This window comes from Scomber japonicus, chromosome 17 (assembly GCF_027409825.1).
Source record: "Scomber japonicus isolate fScoJap1 chromosome 17, fScoJap1.pri, whole genome shotgun sequence".
Lineage (NCBI taxonomy): Eukaryota > Metazoa > Chordata > Actinopteri > Scombriformes > Scombridae > Scomber > Scomber japonicus.
In genome coordinates, this window is record NC_070594.1 from 8,602,258 (window position 1) to 8,614,624 (window position 12,367).

At 37.9% G+C, this 12,367-nt stretch overlaps 1 protein-coding gene across 1 annotated transcript; it reads right to left on the reverse strand.

Annotated features, from left to right (window-relative positions):
* Positions 1-853: 853 nt before the first annotated feature.
* On the reverse strand, positions 854-11,822 carry LOC128376684 (solute carrier family 35 member D3). The gene is made up of 4 exons (XM_053336469.1): positions 11,598-11,822; positions 7,239-7,449; positions 1,956-2,113; positions 854-1,600 (listed from the first exon to the last, which is right to left on the reverse strand). The coding sequence occupies exons 1-4, from the start codon at positions 11,820-11,822 to the stop codon at positions 854-856; spliced, it is 1,341 nt and encodes a 446-aa protein (XP_053192444.1).
* Positions 11,823-12,367: the final 545 nt, after the last annotated feature.

Below are 12,367 nucleotides of genomic sequence, written 5' to 3' on the forward strand. Positions count from 1 at the left end.
TGTTTTGTATCTGTGATGGTAAGAAGACACATGAATGGTGATTCAACCAACAAAAAGTGTGACAGACAATTAACTAATTTTCAGACTCAAACAAAACAAACCCAGTGTTAAAGTAGCCATAGTTTAGTTAGCATCTTTGTGGCCAGTGCATGCCTACAAGTGAATAAACTTGATCTGAACCACATTTGCACTAAAGGTGTTATCAGAAACAAGAATTAACCCAGGTTCTCATATCACAAAACGTAAACTTTCAGTTGTCTGCTGTTTGTTTAGCTGTTCCCTGATTGGATGTGTTATTTCAGTTTGCACAAGATGCACTCTTTTACTTCAAGACCTGCTTTTGTTTGGCTAGCTGGCTAATCAGCGGGGACACAGAGCAAACCAAATCATGCTACACCGTGATTAGTCTGGTCCCCACTGGACGTCACAGAGCTGAAGGAGACTAGGCAGAATTTATCACTGACAAGCAGCTTCTCCAAACACTCTTCATCCACTTTTCTCCACCAGGAACCTCTTTTTAATTTCATTAAAAAAAAAAAGAAAATTACTTTTTATTTCCTGCTTTCAACTTCACTGAGTCTGTTCTTTGTACTCAAAGCCCCGTGTGATGAAATCGAACAGTTAGCATAAAAGCATGAGCTTTCAATAAGGTAAAAAGAGCCGCAAATATGACCTGTATTCAACAAGCATTTGTTCAGCAGTGCTAATGCTAATAAAAGAGGTTCCCAGTGGATGCACAGCTCCAGTCTGTCATTTTTATTCTGCCTGTCTCCTTTTCTTTTTCTCTGGTTTCTTCAGCATGTTTTATCCTGTTTTCATGTTTTTAGTGTCTGCCCAGGTCTCTGTCCTGACCTTATGGACTCTGCTGCTCCATGTTATCAATCAAAGGGTCTTTCTTCATGAACTGCAGATGTCTGATGGACCTCCACACCCCGAGATAACTGTCACTGGCTGACTGATTGGATGAGGTGTTCTCCTTGTTGAGATGCTCTCTCTGCATCTCCAGCAACTCGTTTTCCGTCATGACACTGGTATTCATGCTTCCTTCATCATATCCTTGTCCACCATCTCCCGTCCTCAACTCTCCATTAGCCAAACCAGCTGGTGCCTCCTCATTACATTCGTTGCTCAGTGTTACCTCTTTCTCTGGTTGTCCTGGGTCAGATCCGGTGCCATCTGCGGGCCCAAAGTTGTTCAGTGGGGGTTTCTCTTGGTAAGGCTCGCCGGGGAGCGAGCTATCCTTCCCAGACTCCTCCAAATCCTCATATGAGCTCTTCCTCTTCGTCTCAAAGTATTTGACCACACAGTAGGTGATGGAGCCAACAGTGTTCACCACCACACCACCAATGAACAGCTTTGTTGGCGCAACATCACTGAATGCCAGCATGCCGACGGTGATGGTGGCGATGCTCTTGACTACACCCACAAAGCTGGTGGTGACGGCAGAGTTGATGTAGGTGCAGTGCAGTGTGGTGAAGTTCATGGCACAGCCGATGAAGATGCACAAGGTGAAGATGGACGTGATGTAGGGGTTATTCCAGCCCTCGTATGACCACATGTGGATGGCATCCATGGAAATGAAGGAGCACACCAGCAGCACCTGAGAGGGGGCAGAAACACAAAGAGGGTCACATAGAGAAAACGTCAGGAAGAAAACAAAAAGATGAGACGCTAAGACGGAAATATAGCAGGTAAGAAGCAGGGGATAGAAATTTGAGGAAAAGAGAAAGGCAGGTAGAGATGCTGCTCTTTTTCAGACTAAAGATCAACTAAATAGTCGCCATTTTAAATCCACAAAGGCCCAGGTCACCTGACAGTCACATGATGTGCCAATCCCACTCAATATTTTACAGGTGTACATGTACATGGGGGTCAAGGTAGGGGTCAACCTAGTAATCCCTTTACTTCATTGAGCCACCATTAATGTTGTTAATGCCTAGCTTGACATTCCTTACCGGTGTGGCCATGATAGCGATGGCGTACTGTGCTGTGAGTGGCCCATACTCGCTGTCCAGACTGGTTTTCTGGATCAGGACCAGGTAGGAGGCATGGATGATCACCGCTAAAACACCGGTGATGTAACCGAAGGGATCGCCAGTGAGATCTCCAGCACCTGGAAAGAAAGATAAAATTGCAAGAATGCAAAAATGGTTTCCTGATGGTTGTGCAATAGTTTCCCTAATTTTCAATGAATTACGAATTTTGCAACAAACAGCTCATTCAGCTGTCAGTCAGTCTGGTAAAGGCAGTTCGGAGGTCAAACATTTTTGTTGTTGTTGATACAAGAAGCATAAATAAATATATTGATTCATTGGTTTTATGTCTCTGCCCACCTTAGCGAGTGAGCCAGCTTGTCTGCCTGCAGACTGTGAGCCTTCATCAATCAATGTAGATACAGTTAATAAGTTCAAAACATTTGCATAAACAGCCAACATGTGCTTTCGTGATAAACAGCAGTCTGTGCAGTTTACTCTTTGTGATTGGTTGATGCTTTTAATAGCTGTGCAAAAAAAATGTTTTCTCACCTTGTATATGTAAGTAAATGTTCAAAAAAGTATATTAACGTGTGAATTAATTGCACACACAAAAACAAAGCGCCTGGTCTGTAAAGGCCTTAAATAACGTAGTTAGCTAACAGCATGTCTGTTGCCTTTGGAAGTGTCCGGCTAGGTTACTTCTGTACCTTGTTAACTAGGCATGCTAACGTTAGCAGTTCACATAACATAAGAAAATGACACATAATCCATTCCTTACACTTTTGCTGTTGTGTTTTGGGTTTTGGAAAGGCTAAAGAACAGATGCAAAGCAAATGCTGCTGTAATGTCGAAGTGATCAAGATGAATCAATGACTAGATTTCAAGATGCTAGTAGCGTTCATGTTTACATTCTGGACATAATTTGACTTGGAAACTTTTTTGAATCCTCCGATATATGACTTGGCTCTTCATAAAACAGTAGTGCCAGATGTTATAGAAAGCCTCATGTCAGCCAAAGTCTGCTGTTTAAAGTGATTAAAATAGAGCTGCATTGATTAGTTGATTAACTGATTACCATACTTCCTCATCATGTCCGATTACCCTAATTTTGTCTTTATTTAAATTCAAGCAATGGATATGAGTTCCCTTTTCTACATGTATGTGTTCTTTTGTAAAGTAACTTAGCGTGTTGATCTCATTACAAAAGTAATAGATAAAAAGGAGGGAGGGAGGAAGGGACTTTGAAGGAATCAAAGGAATTGAAGAAACTATGAAGAATGAAGCACGAGGGATGAGAAGAAGACAGAGCATTAAATCCTGTGCTTAGTCTGTACAGTGTTTAGCTCAGTTCAGTTTAGTTAAGATCTTTATTGTCCCTCGAGGGAAAATTTGATTTGCAGTGAAGGCAAAAACACAATCACCAACATACAAGACATGGGACATTAATCACAACAGACTGCACGCATACAGGCTGAGAAATCATCTTCATTCTTCTTAAGTGGGATATTAGAACACATCATTACTTGTATATTTGGTTTAAAACTGCAAATTGTTGATTATCTATGTTTGAAAAAATCTGCTAATGTGCAATAATATAATTACAATAAAACAATTAGATGATGTCCTGTGTGCTTCTGGATCTACATTTGATTTCTGAGGCACTAAATCTTTGTACTGTTCGCTTCTGTTTTATGTAAAATCCATAGAATCAATCATTTTAATTACTTTCAACAAATGAGCAGTGTGGACCGGATCAGTCATATCATAAATATCACCATATGAGGACGAGGACATTGATTGGCTTATCTGTCTGTTAGTATTTACAACCAAGATTATTCCCATAAAAAAGATGAGATGTTAGAACTCATTTATTGTCAGCAGGACAAGATGCTGAGATGTGGAGTTTTTTTCTATGAAACAAGTGATTCATTTTACTTTTATAAATTAAATGAACCATAAAGAACCAGACCAATAATTAGGAGGCTTTAATGTAATGTTGGAATTTTTGTATCAGTGTTGAAGCACCTTGATTTGTCTGATTAATTTTTTAATATATAATTATCTTTGCATAAGGATGTACTACTTTTTAATCTGCATCACAATGTATTGCAATCTCTAATTACATATAATTAGGGCTGTCAAATGATTATTTTTTTTAATCAAGATTAATCGCAGAATTTCCATAGTTAATCACGATTAATCGCGATTAACGGTACTTTGATGGAGCTGAGGCTCGCTTGGCTGCACCTGGGTGTTTAGCGTGAAGGTGCTAACTCAAAATCGACATACTCCGGTGGTAGTTAAACTCCGTTTGACACAGGTTGCATTTTACTTTTGACTTGTCAACTGAACCGTCTGGAAGTTTTTTAAAGTTAAACAAGCCGTTCAAAAGTCCAATAGCGCTCTTACTTTCCATCACCACGGTAGGTTTACTACAGGAGGCCACTTCAAAGCATAGCGCTACCGCTAGAGGAGCCGTGATGTAATAGTTGCTGAACTCACTCAAAAGTGACCCAAAAATTTGAAGTGAACAGTTTTACGTTGCAAATTATAAAATCTGTTTTCTCAACATCATAAACTTTATCTTTCTCCTGCAGTTGGTCAATCATAGTACTGAAATTTAACAATTGGATGTTTCTTAAAGAAATGCACCATGGGAGTTTACTTCTACTCTTTAATCAAAGAACCACATATTTTCTAACACAGCTGTTCACCTTTTCTTTCGTTTTTTACTTAATTCAAGCATTTCATCTTGATCCAAGCTACAGAAGAGAAGGAACTGCAAGTCATGTAACACTGTCTATGGGGAAAATTAATGGGATTATTACTTTAAGAACCAGGGACGCCCAGAATAGCTTCTCCCACTTCACAACTCTATAAATAAAATTGGCCTGATTTTCTTCAAGACGAGAAAAGACAAAGATTTGAGTTTTAAGAAAATACTTAATGGTTAGGAAGGTTAAAAGAAACCAACACTGACTTATAGAAGGAAAGAGGAGCCTATTTTCAGCACTATTAATGTCACTCTACGTAGGTCATTTTAGGCCTACTTAACTGTGGCTGATCATCACACCAAAAACACCAGTAAAGAACATGAACTGTGGTACCATGCAACAATTTAAAGCCATTAAAGTCTGCATAGGATTTAGTTTTTTTCTCCACTGTCTAAAAATGCTGTATAATTCTCTTTAGATCAAAAACATAGAAAACGTTGATGAAATGACATTATCTCACTTGATTAATCCACAGACGCCTGCAAGATACAAATATTCAATATTTCTCAGGAGAAAAGGCGATTAGCACCAACATTAAAACCCAAAGTGATGAATCTGCCCATTAGATTCATATTCTGCCAGCAGCAGTGGAGATTGATTCAGGAAATTAATTATCTCTACTTTCTTTTTTCTTTTTTTTTTGGGGGGGGGGGGGGGGGGGGTTATCACTTCAGGATCATTAACAGTAATGGAAGAGGAAAATTTACTGCTGAGAAAAATGATTAGATGAAATATCTGTACGCAATACTGAAATTAACGGTTTGTTTTACGTAAGATGAAGGAAAAAAGAGATTTTTATAGAAAACTGGAACATTAGAGGGAAAAGTGGAAGATTTTGAGATACCATGGTCGTCATGGAGACATGATGGGGACAATTTGTAATTTCAAGTACTTTGAGATGCTCATGAGGAGACAAACATGAGTTGAATTTTACAGTTTTTACCAATCACTTACACACTATAACTTGGCCTGTTAACTAAAAATCCCAAACTATGATGCCCTCAACGAAATGACTCTGCCAATTTCCCAAAACTTGAACACTAGGCAAGGCAAAGCAGTTTTATTTATAAAGCTCGTTTCATACACAATGGCAACTCAATGTGCTTTACATAAAACAGAAAAACATGTAATTTGAGAAACATTCACTACCCCCCTATTTTCCCTCATGGGCTTATTTAGGAAGCACTGGCCTTCAAAATCATTAACACAACACAAGTCTTCACAGCTGGAACCCAATTAATACACAATTCCCCCAGGTGGAAACACTGAGGGTCAATATACACCAACACCAATCAAAACCTCAGGATAGATAGAAAAAAGGGCCGTTTGTTGTAGACCAGTGGATCCACAAAGACCTGAGGCAGAATAAATGTGATTTGTTTCATATGTACCAACGTCTCTTTCTCATTGGTTTATACTAGTAAATATATGGAATTGGATTATTTTACTGTATTCTTTGTTGTTTATCAGTACATTTACTCAATTTCACAGAATTTCAAATTTAATTTAAAATGTATGTGTTGTGTCTTTATATTATGTTCTGGGGTGAAAACCATAAACCAAAACTAGAGCTATGCTGAAGTGTTTTTATGTATTTAATGGTTTTTGTGTGGTGTCTGAAGGGCAAGTTTTTTGACTAGAGAGTTTGGTTTTGACATGAAAGAGTCAAGTTTATGAGGATTTGTGTTTATGGGTTAGGGAAATGGAGCACAGTACTTTTAAATTTACCAAAATTCAATCATTTTTACAATCTTACACCCAACGGAGTACACCAAGCCCTCAGGAACAGCACCGTTTTCTTGATATGACACTATTTAGGCACAGTGTGTAATTTCAACTTCTGAGTCATGTGATGCTTGTTGGCTTGCCCAATTTTTTTTCCATACACAATTAGAGCTGCATTAATTAGTCAATGAATTGATTAGCTGACTGACAGTATATTGATCAGAGACTATTTTGATTATCTAATACTTGTTGTCTTTTTACATTTTTGACTGTTGATTGGACAACACAAGCAATTTCATGATGGCACCTTGAGCTGCAGGAAGGTATAACAGGCATTTTTCACTGTTTTCTGACAAAATAACAGACAGATTAATTGATTATGATATTAATAGTTAGTTGCAACCCTATATGCAATCATTGGAGAAGTAGCAGCTGTAAAATGGTGAATATATTTTCCTGAGTCTCACAACCCTCTCAAAATGACTCTTAATCCATTTGAGCCTCAACACATTTGCTAATGAAAAACGTGGCAAAAATGGGGAGGTATGAGGAAGGGGAATTTTGGCAGCATTTTCAGCTTCATGCACAGATTTTTAAAATCTGATTTGGCATAAACACAACAAGGGTCACAAACTTTAGTGCATTTTTTAAAACCACTGCTGCATTTTGTGCATCAGTCTAATCACAGAAAGACTCATAGTCAACAGAAAGACTATAAAGCTATATTTGTGTGCTGTGCTGTATGTGGATGACGTGTGCTTACCAGCCAGTGCGGCTCCACCGGTGGTGATTATCACAGCGATCACTACGCCCAAGGAGGGCACGCCATTCCTCAGTATACACACACCGATGCTGAGTGTGAAAAGCGGCAGGCAGCGTTTGAACACCACGTACATGGGAAGGCTGAGGCCTCGTAAAGACCACAGAGTGAGAGTGGACTGTAGCGTGGAGAGGATACACACCGGACCAAACTCCTGCAGAGACAGGTTGAGAGGGAGAAATACACTTTTTAATTGATTTACATCTTTAGAGATTTAGCCAACAGATTTAACATTGCACTCTTATAACATTGTGGAACAGTGATGCAGCAGAATCAGAGATATCATAACTTCACATCTTTTTAACTCCACACCAGCTGATTCTGACTCAAATGACATTTCAAGATGAAACTTCTCAGATTTCACACGGCTTCTTCGGAAGACACAAAAAGGCTTTATACAACTTTTAAAACCTAGAATTCCTAGAAAAAGACCAAGGAGGAAAAATCAACCACACAAACTCAATAATGTGCCTTGTAGGTACAAGAGTCCCCACAACGTCAGTGTGGAAGTGTGTCCCCACAACGTGACTAATACAAGTACTTCTGCACACACACAGAGGGAAGAAAATCTCCCTTCAAATCTTCTGGTCTTACAGTGTATCTTATGATTGTACCACTTCATTTTTTATATTAATTATGTGTATTTTAAATAAATGAATAAAAGAATCTGGAAACATAATGGCTTTTATTATTAGGAAGATGGATAAAATCAGCTTGAAAATATACTATTTACCCATCAATTCCTCACTTCCTCACCATTTTCTAAGCAAACCTCCATAACAAGAGGACTTTAGGTTTACTGTAAACTTTTAAACACATGAAGACATAACGTCGGGATAAATATTAGTTTTAGGGCTGCAACTAACAGATATCTTTACCGATTTATGTTGATTAGTTTCTTGATTAATCAGATAAGTTGTTTGGTCTGTAAAATGTTACAAAATTTGGAAAAAAAACAATTATCACTGTCCAAAAACCTCAAGCTGATGTTCACAAATGTCCTGACCAACAGTCCACGACAAGATATTCAGTTTACTGCCATAGAAGACTAAAGAAACAAGAAAATGTGCACATTTAAGAGGCTGGTATTAGATAATTTGTATTTTTTTTACTCAAAACTATTAATTGATTATCAAAATATTGGGCGGTTCATTTAATAAATGCCAATCAAGTAATCATAGCAGCAATAACTCTAACATTAATTCTAACATTCAGTAGTATTAGTTGAGATTTTAAAAAAGTTTCATTACTCATACACTTATCTGTCCCTTCTCTAACTTAACTTTAATTCTAGTAATTTATGATGAATTATGCAAACCCTTTCATTCATTATCTACAGCTGATTTTTACCTTCAGGACAGTCTGACTTAACAAGCTGCTGGAGACAGTTCAAAGATCCATGTTGACTCAACAGATTAAAAAAATGGCAGATCTTTCATGCATGTCTAGATTATTAGCATTAGCTGACTTTCTCCCTTGATGGTCACAGATTAAAGGTTTTAATTTTCACTTATGCTAGCAGCTAGCAAGATAAATATGTCAGTAAGTCTTTGCCTTCAACTCTTTGGATTACAGTGAAATATTTCAACTAGTGTTAGCGTGATTCTTCTGACATCTCATACAGACTTTCATGATCCCCAAAAGATGAATCCTAATATATTTCAAGATCACTTGACTATTCCTTTTAAATGTCTGCTCTTCTTTCGCTTCTGATCATGGTAAGATTCTGTAGCTCTACAACAAATAACTGAATTTATAACGCCTCGTAATGCTACTATAGTCATTTCCATAAAATATGATTGGGGTCCTTTATAGATGAAGCTCTCACCACATACACATTAGTCTTGTTCATGTTCAGTTGGTTTATTATTACATCAGGTTTTGGTTGTTTTTGACTTTTTTTTGTGTGATTTTGGAGTTTTTGTTGTCTTGAATTTAGAGAAAAGCTGCTATACTTTTACTTTTTACTGCATGTTTTCATAGATGCATGATTCTTCTAAAGGCACAGCTACAGTAGAGGCTTCCTCCAAAGACACAAAAGGCTTTATACAACTTTTGTTGTTCAAAATACACAATTCCTAGAAACACACTGAGGAGGAAAATCAACCATAGAAACAAGAGTCCCCACAACATCAGTGTGGAAGTGTGTCCCCACAACGTGACTTCCACACTGTGTCCCCACAGTGTGATTAATACAAGTACTTATACACACACAGAGGGAAGAAAATCTCCCTTTAAATCTTCTGTCTTCAGAGGCAACAAAGTTCAGATTATACAGTAAATCACCTGTTTACGTCTGACTGTAAATGAACGCACCTTTAATGGAGTCTAGCTGTGGAGTGTAAAACTGTTAAACCTAAACTGATGCAAAAGTTGACAACTCATAAGGTTTTTGTTATTTATTAGAGTTATTAGAGTAAAAAGGCAACTGGCACTCACACAGCCCTGCCATAATATTGTTGTATTATTGCCCATTATTTTATTGCAGAAATAATGACTAAAACATGCCATGTACAGTAGTCAGACTTGTTGCAGTACTTCTCCCAGCCACTAGCGGCAGCACTGAGCACTACTGTTGCAGATCAAATCCTGTGGATGTAAGGGATTTTCCTTGGAAAGAGTAATTTGTGTTTTTTCAATATATAATGCCATTTTTCCCGCCTGCAAAGTGAATAAGAAGATCTTCCACCTTATGATTTTGTATTGATTACTATTATTTTAACAACTTTTATAAATCCTCAAGTAAAATTATGGTTCGGTACTGGATCAGGGCTGAGAACTACCCAGCCAATGTATCAAAAATATGATTTAAAGGTTTAATTGCCTGTACATTAGGAGTTGAAAATGAGCTGTCTAAACACAATGAAAGACCTTTGTTATGTGTTGTCCATTTCTGGGGTAAATGTGCTAAATTAGGTGTCTGTTCTGCCTTTTTTAGAATATGTGGAGTCCAGAAACTGAGCCGCAGTAGCTTCAATTTTCCAAAAGATGTCATGAAAAACTGGATCTAAAGGTGGAATTATGGATGTCACGGCTGCATGTAGGCGACTGTGCACAGGCATCACTCAGAGGTGTTCCTGTGGGTGCATCTTTTTATATTTTTGTATGTAGCACATTAACATTAATCCAACAGTGGACTCTCCCACAGGGGGCTGCTGCTCTTTTCCCATTTCCAACTGTGAAACAGAACAATGTTTTTCTTTTTAAACGTAACAACTAATGTCTCTTAACCTTAACCCCAGCGTTGTCACATCATTATTTTTTAACAGTTATTTGTAACTTTTCTTTTGGAAAGCACAGACGAATGCGGCTGCTTTGCTTGATTGCTGCCAATTGGGGCGCCAGATTAAAAAAACGCTCCTATCCTCCTATCTATAGTTCTGGAGTCACATGGTTAATAAACCCAGCATTTGGAAGATCTGTTCGTTGGCCTCTGCGACCCATAATATACCATTCTCCTAATGATTTGTGGTTGTCAATATCAGTTTGACTTCAAAGGATATATGACATAACTTCCTGATCCATATTTTTTGCTGTTCGTACTCTGTGGGTCTGTATTGATTCTGATAAACAGTCCTGCCAATACGTTAATGAATTGTGTCAGTCAGTCAGTCAGTCAGTCAGTCATCCAATCATTCAGAAGAAAAAGCCAATACAGGCAGATTTAACATTATTGAAGGGGGAGGAGTTACTTGTCACCAATTTACAACTCACACTTCATACTCAACACATTAATGTTCATTATTGATATTAAGAGATTAAATACCTACTGATGATGATGTGACCCCTTTTTTTTAAAATCACCATTTTCCCTTTTGCAGATGTTTTAGTTTGTAACTCCTACATCTCAACCAAGATTCACAAGATTCAAAACTAAAAGATTCAAGATTGGAAAGTATTATCATCATTATTAATAACAGAATTACTATCATTATTTTATGTCTGTATTAAAGTGATGAATACAACATTGTGGGATGTATTAGCTTGGTCATTTTAAACAAATTTAAGTTAAAAAAAAAATAAAGAATAATATTTTCATTTTGTTAGACAATGAAAACTTGTATTAATTGTATCATTTAAATAAATATACCTCCTACACTTATGGATAATGATCCATATGAGTTCCAAGACTCTCAATATGTAATATTTTCAGACTGTTTTTTGGATAAATAAAAGCTGGAGAATCGTATAGAATAAAAAGATCAGCGTCTTTCCCACTTGAAGGTTACATTTTGGCCACACATTACAAAGACCCCCCTCCAGTAAAGCTCTGGATCTCAGTTTGGGAGTCAGGTTTTTTACCTTGGAGAGCTGCATGCTGAACGGTGGGATGTCGACCTTCCCCAGCCGCCTCAGGGTCTCCAGAGTGAGCGCTGCGGTGCTGCTGGTCAAGAACTGGATGAGTGTCAAGAAGTTGAAGTTATAATTACTGATGAGGAACTTCAGCAAGATGTTCAGAGAGCCGGAGAAAACGCCGTGCGCAACGGCCACGGAAATCCCCAACAACCGGCTTTTAAACACATCCATGATGGGTGCTGGTGGCTTTACAAAAAGGTCAAAGAAGAGGTAGAAAGTGAGCTAATATCGGTACCGGTGACTCCACTCACAGCCCGGTGTGGAGAGGTTTAGTCTCGGGGTTGATGAGGGGGGAGGGTTTGGTTTTTACGCACAGCCGACAGAGAAGAAAAAGACGTGAAAGCAAACGTTAGTATAGTCTGTGAAGTGGAATGAATCGGCATTCAGGAGCTTTTAGTTAAAAAAAAGAAAGGTGAGATTTGAAGGTGTTAAGAGAAAAAGGGGGGAGGAGAAGAAGGAGATCCACGGTTCGGTTCTGCTGACTCGTCTCTTCGCACTTCGTCTCTTTTCTCCTCAGTTGAAACAGCAGATTAGTTCACTTTTTTTCTCAGTTGTATATATATAAAATGATCCAAAAAGAAACAGATATTTTTGCATTAGTTTCCACTCAGTCGTTATTACTATGAGATTTACTTCTTCTGTGACTTTTTTTTCTTTGCGCTTTTGCTCCAAAAGGACAAATAAATAAATAAATAAAAAAGAATGAAAAAATCTCT

What these genes read in the sequence shown, in the direction of transcription:
- LOC128376684 (XM_053336469.1), bottom strand. Translation starts at nt 11,822, where the DNA reads ATGGATGTGTTTAAAAGCCGGTTGTTGGGGATTTCCGTGGCCGTTGCG. An exon ending in TCAGCATGCAGCTCTCCAAG is followed by an intron (nt 7,450 to 11,597) that starts GTAAAAAACCTG and finishes CTGTCTCTGCAG; the next exon opens with GAGTTTGGTCCGGTGTGTAT. An exon ending in CGGTGGAGCCGCACTGGCTG is followed by an intron (nt 2,114 to 7,238) that starts GTAAGCACACGT and finishes CTTTCTTTCCAG; the next exon opens with GTGCTGGAGATCTCACTGGC.